The following is a 24,020-nucleotide window of genomic DNA, read 5'->3' as shown; positions in this document are numbered from 1 at the left end:
GCCTGAGACGTGGGGGGTGTATGTGTTCCCAGGCCAGAATCCTCTGCGTGTGCCTGAGACATGGGGGTGTATGTGTTCCCAGCCCAGAAGCCTCTGCGTGTGCCTGAGACGTGATGTGTATGTGTTCCCAGCCCAGAAGCCTCTGCTGTGCCTGAGACATGGGGGTGTATGTGTTCTCGGCTCAGACTCCTCTGCGTGTGCCTGAGACGTGGGGGGTGTATGTGTTCCCGGCTCAGAATCCTCTGTGTGTGCCTGAGACGTGAGGTGTATGTGTTCCCAGCCCAGACTCCTCTGCGTGTGCCTGAGACGTGGGGGGTGTATGTGTTCCCAGCCCAGACTCCTCTGTGTGTGCCTGAGACGTGAGGGGTGTATGTGTTCCCAGCCCAGACTCCTCTGCGTGTGCCTGAGACGTGAGGTGTATGTGTTCCCAGCCCAGACTCCTCTGCGTGTGCCTGAGACGTGGGGAGTGTATGTGTTCCCAGCCCAGACTCCTCTGTGTGTGCCTGAGACGTGCGGGTGTATGTGTTCCCAGCCCAGACTCCTCTGCGTGTGCCTGAGACGTGGGGGGTGTATGTGTTCCCAGCCCAGACTCCTCTGCGTGTGCCTGAGACGTGCGGGTGTATGTGTTCCCAGCCCAGAATCCTCTCCGTGTGCCTGAGACGTGGGGGTGTATGTGTTCCCAGCCCAGAATCCTCTGCGTGTGCCTGAGACGTGCGGGTGTATGTGTTCCCAGCCCAGACTCCTCTGTGTGTGCCTGAGACGTGAGGGGTGTATGTGTTCCCAGCCCAGACTCCTCTGCGTGTGCCTGAGACGTGGGGGGTGTATGTGTTCCCAGCCCAGACTCCTCTGCGTGTGCCTGAGACGTGGGGAGTGTATGTGTTCCCAGCCTAGACTCCTCTGCGTGTGCCTGAGACGTGAGGTGTATGTGTTCCCGGCCCAGAAGCCTCTCCGTGTGCCTGAGACGTGGGGAGTGTATGTGTTCCCAGCCCAGACTCCTCTGCGTGTGCCTGAGACGTGTGGGGTGTATGTGTTCCCGGCCCAGAATCCTCTGCGTGTGCCTGAGACGTGAGGTGTATGTGTTCCCGGCCCAGAATCCTCTGCGTGTGCCTGAGACGTACGGGTGTATGTGTTCCCAGCCCAGACTCCTCTGCGTGTGCCTGAGACGTGTGGGGTGTATGTGTTCCCGGCCCAGAATCCTCTGCGTGTGCCTGAGACGTGAGGTGTATGTGTTCCCGGCCCAGAATCCTCTGCGTGTGCCTGAGACGTACGGGTGTATGTGTTCCCAGCCCTGACTCCTCTGCGTGTGCCTGAGACGTGGGGGGTGTATGTGTTCCCAGCCCAGAAGCCTCTGCGTGTACCTGAGACGTGGGGGTGTATGTGTTCCCAGCCCTGACTCCTCTCCGTGTGCCTGAGACGTGCGGGTGTATGTGTTCCCAGCCCTGACTCCTCTGCGTGTGCCTGAGACGTGCGGGTGTATGTGTTCCCAGCCCAGACTCCTCTGCGTGTGCTGAGACGTGGGGAGTGTATGTGTTCCCAGCCCAGACTCCTCTGCGTGTGCCTGAGACGTGGGGGGTGTATGTGTTCCCAGCCCAGACTCCTCTGCGTGTGCCTGAGACGTGGGGGGTGTATGTGCTCGTGATAAGCAAGAGATTGAACCACATCCACCTCCCAGCCGCCTCTTGCACACACTTTACACGGCTATCCTCAAACACGTGGCTGTAGAGTACGTGTGCCCGGGTAAGAATAAGTGTAGGGACTTAAAGAGAGAAATATTGACCCGGAGAAGGAGGCGCGGCCTCACGCTGGAGGGAAATGTGAGGACGTGTTTCTTCACTGAAAGAGTAGTGGACGCACGGCGCAGCCTCCCTGCAGCAGTTGTGGGGGAAACACAGACAATAAATAGTGGGCTGCTTATGGTAGACACGGGTTAAATAATACGCTTGTACAGCTCAACCCCCTTATAACGCTGCGCTTGGGGTCCAAAGACTCACACCGCGTTATAAGCGAATCGCGTTAGAAATAATGTACAATTGTACGCGTTGTACAATAAAGTATTTAAGACGCCAATAATCGTGTTGTAAAGTATTCATAATTACGAAAATTGGGAGCCGCGCTGGCAGCGCGCTATAAGCGGATCCGCGTTGTAACGGATCGCGCTATAACGGGGTTGAGCTGTATCTGCCGTCAGTTTCTATACGGGTTATATAGGCGCGGACAGGCGTGTAAGCACATTTAGTGTGTCGCCTACACAGGGATTGCCCCGAAACCTTCAGCCGTGGCGTCCTGCTGTCTGCGTGGGAGGCGGACCCTGCGAATAAATCGCGGGCACCGGGTCACATGAGTAATGAGCATGGTAAATACCGCGGTGTGAGATAAGTTGGGAGCCGGGCGCCTTACTGCGGCGGGGAGAGAGCGCGGAGCGCGGCCCTTGTATGCATGGTGTGTGTCTGCGCTGTGACGAGCCGCACGCCGTTATAACGTGTGATGTAACCTGTGTTTTCATGCCCATTAAAACTGTGATAGTGCCAGTCGGGGCACACTGACCTCAGTGCTTCCTGGTAATGATTCTGTCTTCCCCCCCCGCAGCGGGAAATGATTTATACCTCGAGGGATTCCTCGCCGACGCGGCGTCTCAGCACCATGTCTCCCGCCTCCTCCCACCTCGCCCCCGGATCGCCGCCCCCCGCCCTGCAGTCTCCCGCCCGCTCCCGCATGTCCTACAGCGGCGGGCGCCCCCCCTCCTACGCCGGCAGCCCCATGCACCACGGGGAGCGCGTGTCCGGCCTGCCCCCCGCCCAGGGGATCTCCCCCAGCCCCAGCGCCATCTTGGAGCGGCGGGACGTCAAGCCGGACGAAGACCTCTCCAACAAGAACGTGGTCCTGGTGAAGAACGAGGGTCTGTACGCCGACCCCTACGGGATGATGCACGAGGGGCGGCTCAGCATCGCCTCCACGCAGTCGCTGGCCGGGATGGGAGACCCCTTCTCATACGCCGGGGGGCTTTACAAGAGGGGGTCCGTGCGCTCGCTCAGCACGTACTCCGCCGCCGCTCTGCAGACGGAGATGGAGGACGGGATGTACAAGCCCAACGCCCAGATGTACGCGGACACGTACGGCCCGGGGATGGGCTTCCGGCTCCCCCCGTCCTCCCCGCAGAAGGTGTCGGAAGGGAGGATGGTGGACGTCGTCCAGCAGGGTCAGAGCCCTCACAGCCCGTACTCGGGACCCTCCAGCCGCTCTTCCCCCGTCCGGCAGAACTTCCGCAAGGACTCCTGCTCCTCCGTCTTCATGGACAGCCCCGTCAACAAGCCCAGGAACCCCAGCTCCTCCTCGGGCAACAACGAGATATTCCCGGGCCCCGGCGAGCGTCCGCTGTCCGGGTTCACGTCTCCGGTGCCCACGAAGGACGTGGAGACGAGGTGAGGCTTTACGTATAACCCTGCGTTACTGTGCCGTTATTCTCCTGCGCGGTGCTGCGCTGTTCTGTCCGTGTTACATTGTCCCACTCTGGAACTTTCCGCCACGGGGTTTGGCGTTGTTACTGTCTTATCTTGCATGCAGCGTCCTAACGTGGCTGAACTGTGGGCATCCGTGGGCTGCCAAGGTCCTTACTTTGAATCCGCTGCCAATGTTAAAATGGAAATGAAGCCTAAAATATGTATTTTATTTATTTATAAAAAGTGTTACCAGGGAGTAATACACTGAGCGTTATGTAACAGTTACAGATAATGTATGTTATAGGCGTATGTAACAGTTACAGATAATATATGTTATAGGCGTATGTAACAGTTACAGATAATGTATGTTATAGGCGTATGTAACAGTTACAGATAATATATGTTATAGGCGTATGTAACAGTTACAGATAATGTATGTTATAGGCGTATGTAACAGTTACAGATAATATATGTTATAGGCGTATGTAACAGTTACAGATAATGTATGTTATAGGCGTATGTAACAGTTACAGATAATATATGTTATAGGCGTATGTAACAGTTACAGGTAATATATATTATAGGCGTATGTAACAGTTACAGATAATATATATTATAGGCGTATGTAACAGTTACAGATAATATATATTATGGGCGTATGTAACAGTTACAGATAATATATGTTATAGGCGTATGTAACAGTTACAGATAATATATATTATGGGCGTATGTAACAGTTACAGATAATATATATTATAGGCGTATGTAACAGTTACAGATAATATATGTTATAGGCGTATGTAACAGTTACAGATAATATATGTTATAGGCGTATGTAACAGTTACAGATAATATATATTATGGGCGTATGTAACAGTTACAGATAATATATGTTATAGGCGTATGTAACAGTTACAGGTAATATATATTATAGGCGTATGTAACAGTTACAGATAATATATATTATAGGCGTATGTAACAGTTACAGATAATATATATTATAGGCGTATGTAACAGTTACAGATAATATATATTATAGGCGTATGTAACAGTTACAGATAATATATATTATGGGCGTATGTAACAGTTACAGATAATATATGTTATAGGCGTATGTAACAGTTACAGGTAATATATATTATAGGCGTATGTAACAGTTACAGATAATATATATTATAGGCGTATGTAACAGTTACAGATAATATATATTATGGGCGTATGTAACAGTTACAGATAATATATGTTATAGGCGTATGTAACAGTTACAGGTAATATATATTATAGGCGTATGTAACAGTTACAGATAATATATATTATAGGCGTATGTAACAGTTACAGATAATATATATTATAGGCGTATGTAACAGTTACAGATAATATATATTATAGGCATATGTAACAGTTACAGATAATATATGTTATAGGCGTATGTAACAGTTACAGATAATATATATTATAGGCGTATGTAACAGTTACAGGTAATATATATTATAGGCGTATGTAACAGTTACAGGTAATATATATTATAGGCGTATGTAACAGTTACAGATAATATATATTATAGGCGTATGTAACAGTTACAGATAATATATATTATAGGCGTATGTAACAGTTACAGATAATATATATTATAGGCGTATGTAACAGTTACAGATAATATATGTTATAGGCGTATGTAACAGTTACAGATAATATATATTATAGGCGTATGTAACAGTTACAGATAATATATATTATAGGCGTATGTAACAGTTACAGATAATAGATATTATGGGCGTATGTAACAGTTACAGATAATATATATTATGGGCGTATGTAACAGTTACAGATAATATATGTTATAGGCGTATGTAACAGTGACAGATAATATATGTTATAGGCGTATGTAACAGTTACAGATAATATATATTATAGGCGTATGTAACAGTTACAGATAATATATATTATAGGCGTATGTAACAGTTACAGATAATATATATTATAGGCATATGTAACAGTTACAGATAATATATGTTATAGGCGTATGTAACAGTTACAGATAATATATATTATGGGCGTATGTAACAGTTACAGATAATATATGTTATAGGCGTATGTAACAGTGACAGATAATATATGTTATAGGCGTATGTAACAGTTACAGATAATATATATTATAGGCGTATGTAACAGTTACAGATAATATATATTATAGGCGTATGTAACAGTTACAGATAATATATATTATAGGCATATGTAACAGTTACAGATAATATATGTTATAGGCGTATGTAACAGTTACAGATAATATATATTATAGGCGTATGTAACAGTGACAGATAATATATATTATAGGCGTATGTAACAGTTACAGGTAATATATATTATAGGCGTATGTAACAGTTACAGATAATATATATTATAGGCATATGTAACAGTTACAGATAATATATGTTATAGGCGTATGTAACAGTTACAGATAATATATATTATAGGCGTATGTAACAGTTACAGATAATATATATTATAGGCATATGTAACAGTGACAGATAATATATGTTATAGGCGTATGTAACAGTTACAGGTAATATATATTATAGGCGTATGTAACAGTTACAGGTAATATATATTATAGGCGTATGTAACAGTTACAGATAATATATATTATGGGCGTATGTAACAGTTACAGATAATATATATTATGGGCGTATGTAACAGTTACAGATAATATATGTTATAGGCGTATGTAACAGTGACAGATAATATATATTATAGGCGTATGTAACAGTTACAGATAATATATATTATAGGCGTATGTAACAGTTACAGATATTATATATTATGGGCGTATGTAACAGTTACAGATAATATATATTATAGGCATATGTAACAGTTACAGGTAATATATATTATAGGCATATGTAACAGTGACAGATAATATATGTTATAGGCGTATGTAACAGTTACAGATAATATATGTTATAGGCGTATGTAACAGTTACAGATAATATATGTTATAGGCGTATGTAACAGTTACAGATAATATATATTATAGGCGTATGTAACAGTTACAGGTAATATATATTATAGGCATATGTAACAGTTACAGATAATATATGTTATAGGCGTATGTAACAGTTACAGATAATATATGTTATAGGCGTATGTAACAGTTACAGATAATATATGTTATAGGCGTATGTAACAGTTACAGATAATATATATTATGGGCGTATGTAACAGTTATAGATAATATATATTATAGACGTATGTAACAGTTACAGATAATATATGTTATAGGCGCATGTAACAGTTACAGATTTTATATGTTATAGGCGCATGTAACAGTTACAGGTAATATATATTATAGGCGTATGTAACAGTTACAGATAATATATATTATAGGCGTATGTAACAGTTACAGATAATATATGTTATAGGTGTATGTAACAGTTACAGATAATATATGTTATAGGCTTATGTAACAGTTACAGATAATATATATTATAGGCGTATGTAACAGTTACAGATAATATATGTTATAGGCGTATGTAACAGTTACAGATAATATATATTATAGGCGTATGTTACAGTTCCAGATAATGTATGTTATAGGCGTATGTAACAGTTACAGATAATATATATTATAGGCGTATGTAACAGTTACAGATAATATATATTATAGGCGTATCTAACAGTTACAGATAATATATATTGTAGGCGTATGTAACAGTTACAGATAATATATATTATAGGCGTATCTAACAGTTACAGATAATATATATTGTAGGCGTATGTAACAGTTACAGATAATATATGTTATAGGCGTATGTAACAGTTACAGATAATATACATTATAGGCGTATGTAACAGTTACAGATAATATATATTATAGGCGTATGTAACAGTTACAGATAATATACATTATAGGCGTATGTAACAGTTACAGATAATATATATTATAGGCGTATGTAACAGTTACAGATAATATATATTATAGGCATATGTAACAGTTACAGATAATATATGTTATAGGCGTATGTAACAGTTACAGATAATATATATTATAGGCGTATGTAACAGTGACAGATAATATATATTATAGGCGTATGTAACAGTTACAGGTAATATATATTATAGGCGTATGTAACAGTTACAGATAATATATATTATAGGCATATGTAACAGTTACAGATAATATATGTTATAGGCGTATGTAACAGTTACAGATAATATATATTATAGGCGTATGTAACAGTTACAGATAATATATATTATAGGCATATGTAACAGTTACAGATAATATATGTTATAGGCGTATGTAACAGTTACAGGTAATATATATTATAGGCGTATGTAACAGTTACAGGTAACAGTTTCAGATAATATATATTATGGGCGTATGTAACAGTTACAGATAATATATATTATGGGCGTATGTAACAGTTACAGATAATATATGTTATAGGCGTATGTAACAGTGACAGATAATATATATTATAGGCGTATGTAACAGTTACAGATAATATATATTATAGGCGTATGTAACAGTTACAGATATTATATATTATAGGCGTATGTAACAGTTACAGGTAATATATATTATAGGCATATGTAACAGTTACAGATAATATATGTTATAGGCGTATGTAACAGTTACAGATAATATATGTTATAGGCGTATGTAACAGTTACAGATAATATATGTTATAGGCGTATGTAACAGTTACAGATAATATATATTATAGGCGTATGTAACAGTTACAGGTAATATATATTATAGGCATATGTAACAGTTACAGATAATATATGTTATAGGCGTATGTAACAGTTACAGATAATATATGTTATAGGCGTATGTAACAGTTACAGATAATATATGTTATAGGCGTATGTAACAGTTACAGATAATATATATTATGGGCGTATGTAACAGTTATAGATAATATATATTATAGGCGTATGTAACAGTTACAGATAATATATGTTATAGGCGCATGTAACAGTTACAGATTTTATATGTTATAGGCTCATGTAACAGTTACAGGTAATATATATTATAGGCGTATGTAACAGTTACAGATAATATATGTTATAGGTGTATGTAACAGTTACAGATAATATATGTTATAGGCTTATGTAACAGTTACAGATAATATATATTATAGGCGTATGTAACAGTTACAGATAATATATGTTATAGGCGTATGTAACAGTTACAGATAATATATATTATAGGCGTATGTTACAGTTCCAGATAATGTATGTTATAGGCGTATGTAACAGTTACAGATAATATATATTATAGGCGTATGTAACAGTTACAGATAATATATATTATAGGCGTATCTAACAGTTACAGATAATATATATTGTAGGCGTATGTAACAGTTACAGATAATATATATTATAGGCGTATCTAACAGTTACAGATAATATATATTGTAGGCGTATGTAACAGTTACAGATAATATATGTTATAGGCGTATGTAACAGTTACAGATAATATATATTATAGGCGTATGTAACAGTTACAGATAATATATATTATAGGCGTATGTAACAGTTACAGATAATATATATTATAGGCGTATGTAACAGTTACAGATAATATATATTATAGGCGTATGTAACAGTTACAGATAATATATATTATAGGCGTATGTAACAGTTACAGATAATATATATTATAGGCGTATGTAACAGTTACAGATAATATATGTTATAGGCGTATGTAACAGTTACAGATAATATATGTTATAGGCGTATGTAACAGTTACAGATAATATATGTTATAGGCGTATGTAACAGTTACAGATAATATATGTTATAGGCGTATGTAACAGTTACAGATAATATATGTTATAGGCGTATGTAACAGTTACAGATAATATATATTATAGGCGTATGTAACAGTTACAGATAATATATGTTATAGGCGTATGTAACAGTTACAGATAATATATATTATGGGCGTATGTAACAGTTACAGATAATATATGTTATAGGCGTATGTAACAGTTACAGATAATATATATTATGGGCGTATGTAACAGTTACAGATAATATATATTATAGGCGTATGTAACAGTTACAGATAATATATGTTATAGGCGTATGTAACAGTGACAGATAATATATGTTATAGGCGTGTGTAACAGTTACAGGTAATATATATTATAGGCGTATGTAACAGTTACAGGTAATATATATTATAGGCGTATGTAACAGTTACAGATAATATATATTATAGGCGTATGTAACAGTTACAGATAATATATATTATAGGCGTATGTAACAGTTACAGGTAATATATATTATGGGCGTATGTAACAGTTACAGATAATATATATTATAGGCGTATGTAACAGTTACAGATAATATATGTTATGGGCATATGGAGGTATATGGCGGATGGAGGCGCAGAGCGCTTGGGAGGGGGGTGGGGAGGCTGGGTCTCTGTATAACACGCGCCTTCTCCCCTAGCAGAGAGCGGATGGAGGCGCAGAGCGCTTGGGAGGGGGGTGGGGAGGCTGGGTCTCTCTGTATAACACGTCCCTTCTCCCCTAGCAGGGAGCGGATGGAGGCGCAGAGCGCTTGGGAGGGGGGTGGGTAGGCTGGGTCTCTCTGTATAACACGCGCCTTCTCCCCTAGCAGGGAGCGGATGGAGGCGCAGAGCGCTTGGGAGGGGGGTGGGGAGGCTGGGTCTCTGTATAACACGCGCCTTCTCCCCTAGCAGGGAGCGGATGGAGGCGCAGAGCGCTTGGGAGGGGGGTGGGGAGGCTGGGTCTCTCTGTATAACACGCGCCTTCTCCCCTAGCAGGGAGCGGATGGAGGCGCAGAGCGCTTGGGAGGGGGGTGGGGAGGCTGGGTCTCTGTATAACACGCGCCTTCTCCCCTAGCAGGGAGCGGATGGAGGCGCAGAGCGCTTGGGAGGGGGGTGGGAAGGCTGGGTCTCTCTGTATAACACGCGCCTTCTCCCCTAGCAGGGAGCGGATGGAGGCGCAGAGCGCTTGGGAGGGGGGTGGGGAGGCTGGGTCTCTCTGTATAACACGCGCCTTCTCCCCTAGCAGGGAGCGGATGGAGGCGCAGAGCGCTTGGGAGGGGGGTGGGGAGGCTGGGTCTCTCTGTATAACACGCGCCTTCTCCCCTAGCAGGGAGTGGATGGAGGCGCAGAGCGCTTGGGAGGGGGGTGGGGAGACTGGGTCTCTCTGTATAACACGCGCCTTCTCCCCTAGCAGGGAGTGGATGGAGGCGCAGAGCGCTTGGGAGGGGGGTGGGGAGACTGGGTCTCTCTGTATAACACGCGCCTTCTCCCCTAGCAGGGAGTGGATGGAGGCGCAGAGCGCTTGGGAGGGGGGTGGGGAGACTGGGTCTCTCTGTATAACACGCGCCTTCTCCCCTAGCAGGGAGCGGATGGAGGCGATGGAGAAGCAGATCGCCAGCCTGACGGGACTAGTGCAGAGCGCATTAATGCGCGGGCCGGACTGCGAGACCCCCAGGTACGAGGGACTGTGAGACCCCCAGGTACGAGGGACTGCGACGCCCGCTGCCCCGCGCCTGGATATTGTGGCCATTGATACATTGTGTCTGTTTGCAGTGAGAAGACAGAGGCGGCCAATAGCGGAGCAGCCAGCACAGCGGGTGAGTCATTGTGATACTTATTACTTGCGTGTAGGCCGCGCTGTGCGTGCAGCAGCAGTACAGTGACCCCCACCAGCCTTCCATGCATCTACTTGTAAGTCACCCGGGACTGGAGCCAAGGAGGTCCCACTTCAGGTGCCAGCACCTAAACGATATATAGCAGAGGTCCCGGCATGGTCTCCGGCTGAGGGGGCTTTTATCAAACTAAACTGCCCCCGCCCGGGGGGTGTCACTCACTCTCATTGCCCTGTCATACGTGTAACGTGTTATCCCCGTGTTATTCATACATGGTACGATACGGAGTATACTGCAGTTAACCCTCCCTGCCCGGCTCCCTGGGGCGGTTACACCGGTGGGGTGTGTATATGGGGTATGTATATGGGGTGTGTATGTGGGGTGTGTATGTGGGGTGTGTATGTGGGGTGTGTATGTGGGGTGTGTATGTGGGGTGTGTATGTGGGGGGTGTATGTGGGGGGTGTATGTGGGGTGTGTATGTGGGGTGTGTATGTGGGGTGTGTATGTGGGGTGTGTATGTGGGGGGTGTATGTGGGGGGTGTATGTGGGGGGTGTATGTGGGGGGTGTATGTGGGGGGTGTATGTGGGGGGTGTATGTGGGGTGTGTATGTGGGGTGTGTATGTGGGGTGTGTATGTGGGGTGTGTATGTGGGGTGTGTATGTGGGGTGTGTATGTGGGGGGTGTATGTGGGGGGTGTATGTGGGGGGTGTATGTGGGGTGTGTATGTGGGGGGTGTATGTGGGGTGTGTGTGTGGGGTGTGTGTGTGGGGTGTGTGTGTGGGGTGTGTATGTGGGGTGTGTATGTGGGGTGTGTATGTGGGGTGTGTATGTGGGGTGTGTATGTGGGGTGTGTATGTGGGGTGTGTATGTGGGGTGTGTATGTGGGGGGTGTATGTGGGGGGTGTATGTGGGGGGTGTATGTGGGGGGTGTATGTGGGGGGTGTATGTGGGGGGTGTATGTGGGGTGTGTGTGTGGGGTGTGTGTGTGGGGTGTGTGTGTGGGGTGTGTGTGTGGGGTGTGTGTGTGGGGTGTGTGTGTGGGGTGTGTATGTGGGGTGTGTATGTGGGGTGTGTATGTGGGGGGTGTATGTGGGGTGTGTATGTGGGGTGTGTATGTGGGGTGTGTATGTGGGGTGTGTATGTGGGGGGTGTATGTGGGGTGTGTATGTGGGGTGTGTATGTGGGGTGTGTATATGGGGTGTGTATGTGGGGTGTGTATATGGTTCCCCACATGGGTTACCCTGACTCCGGGGGGGGGGGGGGGACTGACATTCAGGCGGCTCGGGGAGGAGGTAACAGGGCGGGATAATAATGGGGGGCCAGGATCTTTTATAGCACCCTTGTCTATTAATCGTACCCCCAAACGCACCGCCCGCTCGGACACATCTTGGCGCGTTGCGCTGGGGTTTTCATCCAACGCCACACACGAATCCTGCTCTGCCCGCTCTTAACACTCGACTGGAGGTATCTGACTTAGCTGCCGGGGTATTTGTGGGGACCCCCCCCCCCCTTGTCTCTCCGGAACCCTCTAAGTAGTGATCCGACCATTTGGGGGGGGGGGGCCCTACGGGAAAACCTGACTGTCTCCTATTACTCGACCCCCCAGTACCTTACTGTCTGTTCTTTTGGGAGCTGCCACTTCCACACAGACTGAGGGGGAATGTTGGTGCTGATCTGCGGTCAGCGCTGGTCAGCGGTCAGCGCTGGTCAGCGGTCAGCGCTGGTCAGCAGGCACCCAGGTGGCCTTCTTTCCTGAGACCCTCTGTGGCGTGGTGCAGGACTCTATCCCGTGTGTAGGGGCTCCTTACATATGGGGGTCCTATCCCTATCTACAACATGACAAACAGGACTGGCCTGGTCTATGCTATTACCTTACTAACATTACTTATCTACGCTCCCCGAGGCTCCCCTCCTGTGGACCTCCGGGAACCTAACCTTCCATCACCGCCCCTCCTCCTTACATACTCCTGCCTGGCGTATGGAGCCCAGCATACTCTAGTATCGCTAGTAACCCTTTAGGAGGGTGTGTGTGGGGGGGGGGGGGGTTACATTTATGACAGGGGAGGCCGACTCCAGTTCTCAAGGGCCACCAACAGGCCAGGTTTTAAGGATATCCCTGCTTCCGCACAGGGCAGGGGTCAGCCATTGAGTGAGCCAGTAACTGAGCCACCTGGGCTGAAGCAGGGATATGCTGAAAACCTGACCTGTTGGTGGCCCTTGGGGACTGGCGTTGGCCGCTCCTGATCTCTAACACCCCGTGCAAAGCAGACATTCTTCCTGCTGACCGCTGACCCCTGACCTGAGGGTGTATGTGAGCTCAGCCGGTTGCTCTGTTTGGCTTTGCTTTGAAGAATAAGTGTTCCCACGGGGCGGGAGGAGGGGTGGTGTGTGTGGGCGGGGGTATTTGGGTGCCTGGTGAGGGACTGGGACAATGTAGGACATTTGCATATAAATCCCTGCGCAACCAGTAAGGAACAGGAGCCCAAACCATCACAATATGCCCAGTGTTACTGGGAGATAAAAAGTCCCGAGTCCGCTGAGACCGGAGCAGGGAAATGTCCGTTATGTGTTTGGGTAATAACATGAGACAGGTCGCATACATCCTCACAGCCCCTACACAGGCTCACAGCCCCTACACAGGCTCACAGCCCCTACACAGGCTCACAGCCCCTACACAGGCTCACAGCCCCTACACAGGCTCACAGCCCCTACACAGGCTCACAGCCCCTACACAGGCTCACAGCCTCTACAGGCTCACAGCCCCTACAGGCTCACAGCCCCTACAGGCTCACAGCCCCTACAGGCTCACAGCCCCTACAGACAGGCGTCAGCTGGGACTGCGCGCAGAATACGCTGCCATACACTATTTAGTCCAAGCCATTAAAACGTCTTTGCTCGCGGTAAAACTTCCATCTGTGAGAGCACAAACATATTTATTCAGGCGTAACGTGTCCCGGCACCTATACTTATCTGTGCATATAGGCGTCACGCATCCCGGGACCTATACTTATCTGTGCATATAGGCGTCACGCATCCCGGGACCTATACTTATCTGTACATATAGGCGTAACGCATCCCGGGACCTATACTTATCTGTACATATAGGCGTAACGTATCCCGGCACCTATACTTATCTGTACATATAGGCGTCACGCATCCCGGGACCTATACTTATCTGTACATATAGGCGTGACGCATCCCGGGACCTATAGTTATCTGTACATATAGGCGTCACGCATCCCGGGACCTATACTTATCTGTGCATATAGGCATCACGCATCCCGGGACCTATACTTATCTGTACATATAGGCGTAACGCATCCCGGGACCTCTACTTATCTGTACATATAGGCGTCACGCATCTCGGGACCTATACTTATCTGTACATATAGGCGTAACGCACCCCGGGACCTATACTTATCTGTACATATAGGCGTAACGCACCCCGGGACCTATACTTATCTGTACATATAGGCGTAACGCACCCCGGGACCTATACTTATCTGTACATATAGGCGTAACGCATCCCGGGACCTATACTTATCTGTACATATAGGCGTAATGCATCCCGGGACCTATACTTATCTGTACATATAGGCGTCACGCATCCCGGGACCTATACTTATCTGTACATATAGGCGTCACGCATCCCGGGACCTATACTTATCTGTACATATAGGCGTCACACATCCCGGGACCTATACTTATCTGTACATATAGGCGTAACGTATCCCGGGACCTATACTTATCTGTGCATATAGGCGTAACGCATCCCGGGACCTATACTTATCTGTACATATAGGCGTAACGCATCCCGGGCCCTATACTTATCTGTACATATAGGCGTAACGCATCCCGGGACCTATACTTATCTGTACATATAGGCGTAACGCATCCCGGGCCTATACTTATCTATACATATAGGCATCACGCATCCCGGGACCTATACTTATCTGTGCATATAGGCGTCACGCATCCCGGGCCCGTACTTATCTGTACATATAGGCGTCACGCATCCCGGGACCTATACTTATCTGTGCATATAGGCGTCACGCATCCCGGGACCTATACTTATCTGTACATATAGACGTAACGCATCCCGGGATCTATACTTATCTGTACATATAGGCGTCACGCATCCCGGGACCTATACTTATCTGTACATATAGGCGTCACGCATCCCGGGACCTATACTTATCTGTACATATAGGCGTCACACATCCCGGGACCTATACTTATCTGTACATATAGGCGTAACGCATCCCGGGACCTATACTTATCTGTACATATAGGCGTCACGCATCCCGGGACCTATACTTATCTGTGCATATAGGCGTCACGCATCCCGGGACCTATACTTATCTGTACATATAGGCGTAACGCATCCCGGGACCTATACTTATCTGTACATATAGGCGTCACGCATCCCGGGACCTATACTTATCTGTACATATAGGCGTCACGCATCCCGGGACCTATACTTATCTGTACATATAGGCGTCACACATCCCGGGACCTATACTTATCTGTACATATAGGCGTAACGCATCCCGGGACCTATACTTATCTGTACATATAGGCGTCACACATCCCGGGACCTATACTTATCTGTACATATAGGCGTCACGTATCCCGGGACCTATACTTATCTGTGCATATAGGCGTCACGCATCCCGGGACCTATACTTATCTGTGCATATAGGCGTCACGCATCCCGGGACCTATACTTATCTGTACATATAGGCGTAACGCATCCCGGGCCCTATACTTATCTGTACATATAGGCGTCACGCATCCCGGGACCTATACTTATCTGTACATATAGGCGTCACGCATCCCGGGACCTATACTTATCTGTACATATAGGCGTCACACATCCCGGGACCTATACTTATCTGTACATATAGGCGTAACGCATCCCGGGACCTATACTTATCTGTACATATAGGCGTAACGCATCCCGGGCCCTATACTTATCTGTACATATAGGCGTCACGTATCCCGGGACCTATACTTATCTGTGCATATAGGCGTCACGCATCCCGGGACCTATACTTATCTGTACATATAGGCGTAACGCATCCCGGGACCTATACTTATCTGTACATATAGGCGTAACGCATCCCGGGCCCTATACTTATCTGTACATATAGGCGTCACGCATCCCGGGACCTATACTTATCTGTACATATAGGCGTAACGCATCCCGGGCCCTATACTTATCTGTACATATAGGCGTCACGCATCCCGGGACCTATACTTATCTGTACATATAGGCGTCACGCACCCCGGGACCTATACTTATCTGTACATATAGGCGTCACGCACCCCGGGACCTATACTTATCTGTACATATAGGCGTCACGCACCCCGGGACCTATACTTATCTGTACATATAGGCGTCACGCATCCCGGGACCTATACTTATTTGTACATATAGGCGTCACGCATCCCGGGACCTATACTTGTCTGTACATATAGGCGTAACGCATCCCGGGCCCTATACTTATCTGTACATATAGGCGTCACGCATCCCGGGACCTATACTTATCTGTACATATAGGCGTAACGCATCCCGGGCCCTATACTTATCTGTACATATAGGCGTCACGCATCCCGGGACCTATACTTATCTGTACATATAGGCGTCACGCACCCCGGGACCTATACTTATCTGTACATATAGGCGTCACGCATCCCGGGACCTATACTTATCTGTACATATAGGCGTCACGCATCCCGGGACCTATACTTGTCTGTACTTATAGATGGGAGCAGTGGCAGATACCCCGTTAAGCCTGGGCCTACGGCAGCAACAATTGGGGACGTCAGAAATTTGCGACCCCATATACATTTGCCGCGCCCTCGGGCCTGGGAAGTCACTTACATGTGCCGGGCGCGTTCCTGCGCGTCCTTGCTGTCGTCCTCCTCCTCCTTCGCAGCATCAAATGTCAACGTGGCGTCACACGGCGTCTCGTTGCCATGGCATACATTGGGGTCTTCTGTGACCCCCACACGTCCCCAAAGCGCTCCTAGGGCTATTTTTGGGGGCCGGATTCCCCCGGTCAGCTTGGAGCATGTGACGTTAGTGTAACACTGCAGCCATTGGGTTGGGATCCAAAACAAGATGGCGGCCTCCAGCGCGTTGCTGGCGAATGGGGGCACCGGTGTGCTTGGCTGTGTTAGCGGCACGCCGGTTGGTTGCAAAGTGGGCACTTCATCCCCGCGGCTGTTCTCCGTTCCAGCAGCCGGACATCCCGGCAGAAGCGGCGTGGGGGCCGCGGCACCAAGTCAGGGCGCGACGATCTCCCGCCGGCACATGCAGCTGCACCTGCAGAACCTGCAGCAGAACGCCAGCGAACTGCGCAACCAGCTGCAGCAACTCAAGAAGCTGCAGGTACCCCCAGCCCCGGGGCGGCGGCGGCGGCTCTGAAACAGCGCCACACACGTGTGTGTGTAGAGAGAGGAGACGGGGTGTAGGCACGTGTGTGTATAGAGAGAGGAGACGGGGTGTGGGCACGTGTGTGTATAGAGAGAGGAGACGGGTGTGGGCACGTGTGTGTGTAGAGAGAGGAGACGGGGTGTGGGCACGTGTGTGTATAGAGAGAGGAGACGGGGTGTAGGCACGTGTGTGTATAGAGAGAGGAGACGGGTGTGGGCACGTGTGTGTATAGAGAGAGGAGACGGGGTGTAGGCACGTGTGTGTGTAGAGAGAGGAGACGGGGTGTGGGCACGTGTGTGTATAGAGAGAGGAGACGGGGTGTGGGCACGTGTGTGTATAGAGAGAGGAGACGGGGTGTGGGCACGTGTGTGTATAGAGAGAGGAGACGGGGTGTGGGCACGTGTGTGTGTAGAGAGAGGAGACGGGTGTGGGCACGTGTGTGTATAGAGAGAGGAGACGGGGTGTGGGCACGTGTGTGTATAGAGAGAGGAGACGGGGTGTAGGCACGTGTGTGTATAGAGAGAGGAGACGGGGTGTGGGCACGTGTGTGTATAGAGAGAGGAGACGGGGTGTAGGCACGTGTGTGTGTATAGAGAGAGGAGACGGGGTGTGGGCACGTGTGTGTGTAGAGAGAGGAGACGGGGTGTGGGCACGTGTGTGTGTATAGAGAGAGGAGACGGGGTGTGGGCACGTGTGTGTATAGAGAGAGGAGACGGGGTGTAGGCACGTGTGTGTGTAGAGAGAGGAGACGGGTGTGGGCACGTGTGTGTATAGAGAGAGGAGACGGGGTGTGGGCACGTGTGTGTATAGAGAGAGGAGACGGGGTGTAGGCACGTGTGTGTATAGAGAGGAGACGGGGTGTGGGCACGTGTGTGTATAGAGAGAGGAGACGGGGTGTAGGCACGTGTGTGTGTATAGAGAGAGGAGACGGGGTGTGGGCACGTGTGTGTATAGAGAGAGGAGATGGGGTGTAGGCACGTGTGTGTGTAGAGAGAGGAGACGGGGTGTGGGCACGTGTGTGTATAGAGAGAGGAGACGGGTGTGGGCACGTGTGTGTATAGAGAGAGGAGACGGGGTGTAGGCACGTGTGTGTGTAGAGAGAGGAGACGGGGTGTGGGCACGTGTGTGTATAGAGAGAGGAGACGGGGTGTAGGCACGTGTGTGTATAGAGAGAGGAGACGGGGTGTAGGCACGTGTGTGTGTATAGAGAGAGGAGACGGGGTGTGGGCACGTGTGTGTATAGAGAGAGGAGACGGGGTGTGGGCACGTGTGTGTGTATAGAGAGAGGAGACGGGGTGTAGGCACGTGTGTGTATAGAGAGAGGAGACGGGGTGTGGACACGTGTGTGTATAGAGAGAGGAGACGGGGTGTAGGCACGTGTGTGTGTAGAGAGAGGAGACGGGGTGTAGGCACGTGTGTGTGTATAGAGAGAGGAGACGGGGTGTGGGCATGTGTGTGTGTAGAGAGAGGAGACGGGGTGTGGGCACGTGTGTGTATAGAGAGAGGAGACAGGGTGTAGGCACGTGTGTGTGTATAGAGAGAGGAGACGGGGTGTGGGCACGTGTGTGTGTAGAGAGAGGAGACGGGGTGTGGGCACGTGTGTGTATAGAGAGAGGAGACGGGGTGTGGGCACGTGTGTGTGTAGAGAGAGGAGACGGGGTGTGGGCACGTGTGTGTATAGAGAGAGGAGACGGGGTGTGGGCACGTGTGTGTATAGAGAGAGGAGACGGGGTGTGGGCACGTGTGTGTGTATAGAGAGAGGAGACGGGGTGTGGGCACGTGTGTGTATAGAGAGAGGAGACGGGGTGTAGGCACGTGTGTGTATAGAGAGAGGAGACGGGTGTGGGCACGTGTGTGTATAGAGAGAGGAGACGGGGTGTAGGCACGTGTGTGTATAGAGAGAGGAGACGGGGTGTAGGCACGTGTGTGTGTAGAGAGAGGAGACGGGGTGTGGGCACGTGTGTGTATAGAGAGAGGAGACGGGGTGTGGGCACGTGTGTGTATAGAGAGAGGAGACGGGGTGTGGGCACGTGTGTGTATAGAGAGAGGAGACGGGGTGTGGGCACGTGTGTGTGTAGAGAGAGGAGACGGGGTGTGGGCACGTGTGTGTATAGAGAGAGGAGACGGGGTGTAGGCACGTGTGTGTGTAGAGAGAGGAGACGGGTGTGGGCACGTGTGTGTATAGAGAGAGGAGACGGGGTGTGGGCACGTGTGTGTATAGAGAGAGGAGACGGGGTGTAGGCACGTGTGTGTATAGAGAGAGGAGACGGGGTGTGGGCACGTGTGTGTATAGAGAGAGGAGACGGGGTGTAGGCACGTGTGTGTGTATAGAGAGAGGAGACGGGGTGTGGGCACGTGTGTGTATAGAGAGAGGAGATGGGGTGTAGGCACGTGTGTGTGTAGAGAGAGGAGACGGGGTGTGGGCACGTGTGTGTATAGAGAGAGGAGACGGGTGTGGGCACGTGTGTGTATAGAGAGAGGAGACGGGGTGTAGGCACGTGTGTGTGTAGAGAGAGGAGACGGGGTGTGGGCACGTGTGTGTATAGAGAGAGGAGACGGGGTGTAGGCACGTGTGTGTATAGAGAGAGGAGACGGGGTGTAGGCACGTGTGTGTGTATAGAGAGAGGAGACGGGGTGTGGGCACGTGTGTGTATAGAGAGAGGAGACGGGGTGTGGGCACGTGTGTGTGTATAGAGAGAGGAGACGGGTGTAGGCACGTGTGTGTATAGAGAGAGGAGACGGGGTGTGGACACGTGTGTGTATAGAGAGAGGAGACGGGGTGTAGGCACGTGTGTGTGTAGAGAGAGGAGACGGGGTGTGGGCACGTGTGTGTATAGAGAGAGGAGACGGGGTGTAGGCACGTGTGTGTGTAGAGAGAGGAGACGGGGTGTAGGCACGTGTGTGTGTATAGAGAGAGGAGACGGGGTGTGGGCATGTGTGTGTGTAGAGAGAGGAGACGGGGTGTGGGCACGTGTGTGTATAGAGAGAGGAGACAGGGTGTAGGCACGTGTGTGTGTATAGAGAGAGGAGACGGGGTGTGGGCACGTGTGTGTGTAGAGAGAGGAGACGGGGTGTAGGCACGTGTGTGTATAGAGAGAGGAGACGGGGTGTGGGCACGTGTGTGTATAGAGAGAGGAGACGGGGTGTGGGCACGTGTGTGTGTAGAGAGAGGAGACGGGGTGTGGGCACGTGTGTGTATAGAGAGAGGAGACGGGGTGTGGGCACGTGTGTGTATAGAGAGAGGAGACGGGGTGTGGGCACGTGTGTGTGTATAGAGAGAGGAGACGGGTGTGGGCACGTGTGTGTATAGAGAGAGGAGACGGGGTGTAGGCACGTGTGTGTATAGAGAGAGGAGACGGGGTGTGGGCACGTGTGTGTATAGAGAGAGGAGACGGGTGTGGGCACGTGTGTGTATAGAGAGAGGAGACGGGGTGTGGCACGTGTGTGTATAGAGAGAGGAGACGGGTGTGGGCACGTGTGTGTATAGAGAGTGGAGACGGGGTGTGGGCACGTGTGTGTATAGAGAGAGGAGACGGGGTGTAGGCACGTGTGTGTGTATAGAGAGAGGAGACGGGGTGTGGGCACGTGTGTGTATAGAGAGAGGAGACGGGGTGTAGGCACGTGTGTGTATAGAGAGAGTAGACGGGGTGTGGGCACGTGTGTGTGCACGTGTGTGTATAGAGAGAGGAGACAGGGTGTGGGCACGTGTGTGTATAGAGAGAGGAGACGGGGTGTAGGCACGTGTGTGTGTATAGAGAGAGGAGACGGGGTGTGGGCACGTGTGTGTATAGAGAGAGGAGACGGGGTGTGGGCACGTGTGTGTATAGAGAGAGGAGACGGGGTGTAGGGCACGTGTGTGTGTATAGAGAGAGGAGACGGGGTGTGGGCACGTGTGTGTATAGAGAGAGGAGATGGGGTGTAGGCACGTGTGTGTGTAGAGAGAGGAGACGGGGTGTGGGCACGTGTGTGTATAGAGAGAGGAGACGGGTGTGGGCACGTGTGTGTATAGAGAGAGGAGACGGGGTGTAGGCACGTGTGTGTGTAGAGAGAGGAGACGGGGTGTGGGCACGTGTGTGTATAGAGAGAGGAGACGGGGTGTAGGCACGTGTGTGTATAGAGAGAGGAGACGGGGTGTAGGCACGTGTGTGTGTATAGAGAGAGGAGACGGGTGTGGGCACGTGTGTGTATAGAGAGAGGAGACGGGGTGTGGGCACGTGTGTGTGTATAGAGAGAGGAGACGGGGTGTAGGCACGTGTGTGTATAGAGAGAGGAGACGGGGTGTGGACACGTGTGTGTATAGAGAGAGGAGACGGGGTGTAGGCACGTGTGTGTGTAGAGAGAGGAGACGGGGTGTAGGCACGTGTGTGTGTATAGAGAGAGGAGACGGGGTGTGGGCATGTGTGTGTGTAGAGAGAGGAGACGGGGTGTGGGCACGTGTGTGTATAGAGAGAGGAGACAGGGTGTAGGCACGTGTGTGTGTATAGAGAGAGGAGACGGGGTGTGGGCACGTGTGTGTGTAGAGAGAGGAGACGGGGTGTGGGCACGTGTGTGTATAGAGAGAGGAGACGGGGTGTGGGCACGTGTGTGTGTAGAGAGAGGAGACGGGGTGTGGGCACGTGTGTGTATAGAGAGAGGAGACGGGGTGTGGGCACGTGTGTGTATAGAGAGAGGAGACGGGGTGTGGGCACGTGTGTGTGTATAGAGAGAGGAGACGGGGTGTGGGCACGTGTGTGTATAGAGAGAGGAGACGGGGTGTAGGCACGTGTGTGTATAGAGAGAGGAGACGGGTGTGGGCACGTGTGTGTATAGAGAGAGGAGACGGGGTGTAGGCACGTGTGTGTATAGAGAGAGGAGACGGGGTGTAGGGCACGTGTGTGTGTAGAGAGAGGAGACGGGGTGTGGGCACGTGTGTGTATAGAGAGAGGAGACGGGGTGTGGGCACGTGTGTGTATAGAGAGAGGAGACGGGGTGTGGGCACGTGTGTGTATAGAGAGAGGAGACGGGGTGTGGGCACGTGTGTGTGTAGAGAGAGGAGACGGGGTGTGGGCACGTGTGTGTATAGAGAGAGGAGACGGGGTGTAGGCACGTGTGTGTGTAGAGAGAGGAGACGGGTGTGGGCACGTGTGTGTATAGAGAGAGGAGACGGGGTGTGGGCACGTGTGTGTATAGAGAGAGGAGACGGGGTGTAGGCACGTGTGTGTATAGAGAGAGGAGACGGGGTGTGGGCACGTGTGTGTATAGAGAGAGGAGACGGGGTGTAGGCACGTGTGTGTGTATAGAGAGAGGAGACGGGGTGTGGGCACGTGTGTGTATAGAGAGAGGAGACGGGGTGTAGGCACGTGTGTGTGTAGAGAGAGGAGACGGGGTGTGGGCACGTGTGTGTATAGAGAGAGGAGACGGGTGTGGCACGTGTGTGTATAGAGAGAGGAGACGGGGTGTAGGCACGTGTGTGTGTAGAGAGAGGAGACGGGGTGTGGGCACGTGTGTGTATAGAGAGAGGAGACGGGGTGTAGGCACGTGTGTGTATAGAGAGAGGAGACGGGGTGTAGGCACGTGTGTGTGTATAGAGAGAGGAGACGGGGGTGTGGGCACGTGTGTGTATAGAGAGAGGAGACGGGGTGTGGGCACGTGTGTGTGTATAGAGAGAGGAGACGGGGTGTAGGCACGTGTGTGTATAGAGAGAGGAGACGGGGTGTGGACACGTGTGTGTATAGAGAGAGGAGACGGGGTGTAGGCACGTGTGTGTGTAGAGAGAGGAGACGGGGTGTAGGCACGTGTGTGTGTATAGAGAGAGGAGACGGGGTGTGGGCATGTGTGTGTGTAGAGAGAGGAGACGGGGTGTGGGCACGTGTGTGTATAGAGAGAGGAGACAGGGTGTAGGCACGTGTGTGTGTATAGAGAGAGGAGACGGGGTGTGGGCACGTGTGTGTGTAGAGAGAGGAGACGGGGTGTAGGCACGTGTGTGTATAGAGAGAGGAGACGGGGTGTGGGCACGTGTGTGTATAGAGAGAGGAGACGGGGTGTAGGCACGTGTGTGTATAGAGAGAGGAGACGGGGTGTGGGCACGTGTGTGTATAGAGAGAGGAGACGGGGTGTGGGCACGTGTGTGTGTATAGAGAGAGGAGACGGGGTGTGGGCACGTGTGTGTATAGAGAGAGGAGACGGGGTGTAGGCACGTGTGTGTATAGAGAGAGGAGACGGGGTGTGGGCACGTGTGTGTATAGAGAGAGGAGACGGGGTGTGGGCACGTGTGTGTATAGAGAGAGGAGACGGGGTGTGGGCACGTGTGTGTATAGAGAGAGGAGACGGGGTGTGGGCACGTGTGTGTATAGAGAGTGGAGACGGGGTGTGGGCACGTGTGTGTATAGAGAGAGGAGACGGGGTGTAGGCACGTGTGTGTGTATAGAGAGAGGAGACGGGGTGTGGGCACGTGTGTGTATAGAGAGAGGAGACGGGGTGTAGGCACGTGTGTGTATAGAGAGAGTAGACGGGGTGTGGGCA

At 49.5% G+C, this 24,020-nt stretch overlaps 1 protein-coding gene across 1 annotated transcript in view; it reads left to right on the top strand.

The window, feature by feature from the left end:
• SRCIN1 (SRC kinase signaling inhibitor 1) overlaps positions 1-24,020 on the top strand; it is a gene marked incomplete at its 3' end in the record, with an annotated part of 111,590 nt that overhangs the window by 85,528 nt on the left and 2,042 nt on the right. The window contains exons 8-11 of the mRNA XM_075584626.1: positions 2,587-3,419; positions 10,826-10,918; positions 11,017-11,060; positions 17,323-17,474. Coding sequence (XP_075440741.1) covers positions 2,587-3,419; positions 10,826-10,918; positions 11,017-11,060; positions 17,323-17,474 — 1,122 coding nt within the window. The remainder of the gene's footprint in view (positions 1-2,586; positions 3,420-10,825; positions 10,919-11,016; positions 11,061-17,322; positions 17,475-24,020) is intronic.

This window comes from Ascaphus truei, unplaced genomic scaffold (genome assembly GCF_040206685.1).
Source record: "Ascaphus truei isolate aAscTru1 unplaced genomic scaffold, aAscTru1.hap1 HAP1_SCAFFOLD_687, whole genome shotgun sequence".
NCBI classification, from domain to species: Eukaryota; Metazoa; Chordata; class Amphibia; order Anura; family Ascaphidae; genus Ascaphus; species Ascaphus truei.
This window is presented reverse-complemented; position numbering and strand designations above follow the sequence as displayed.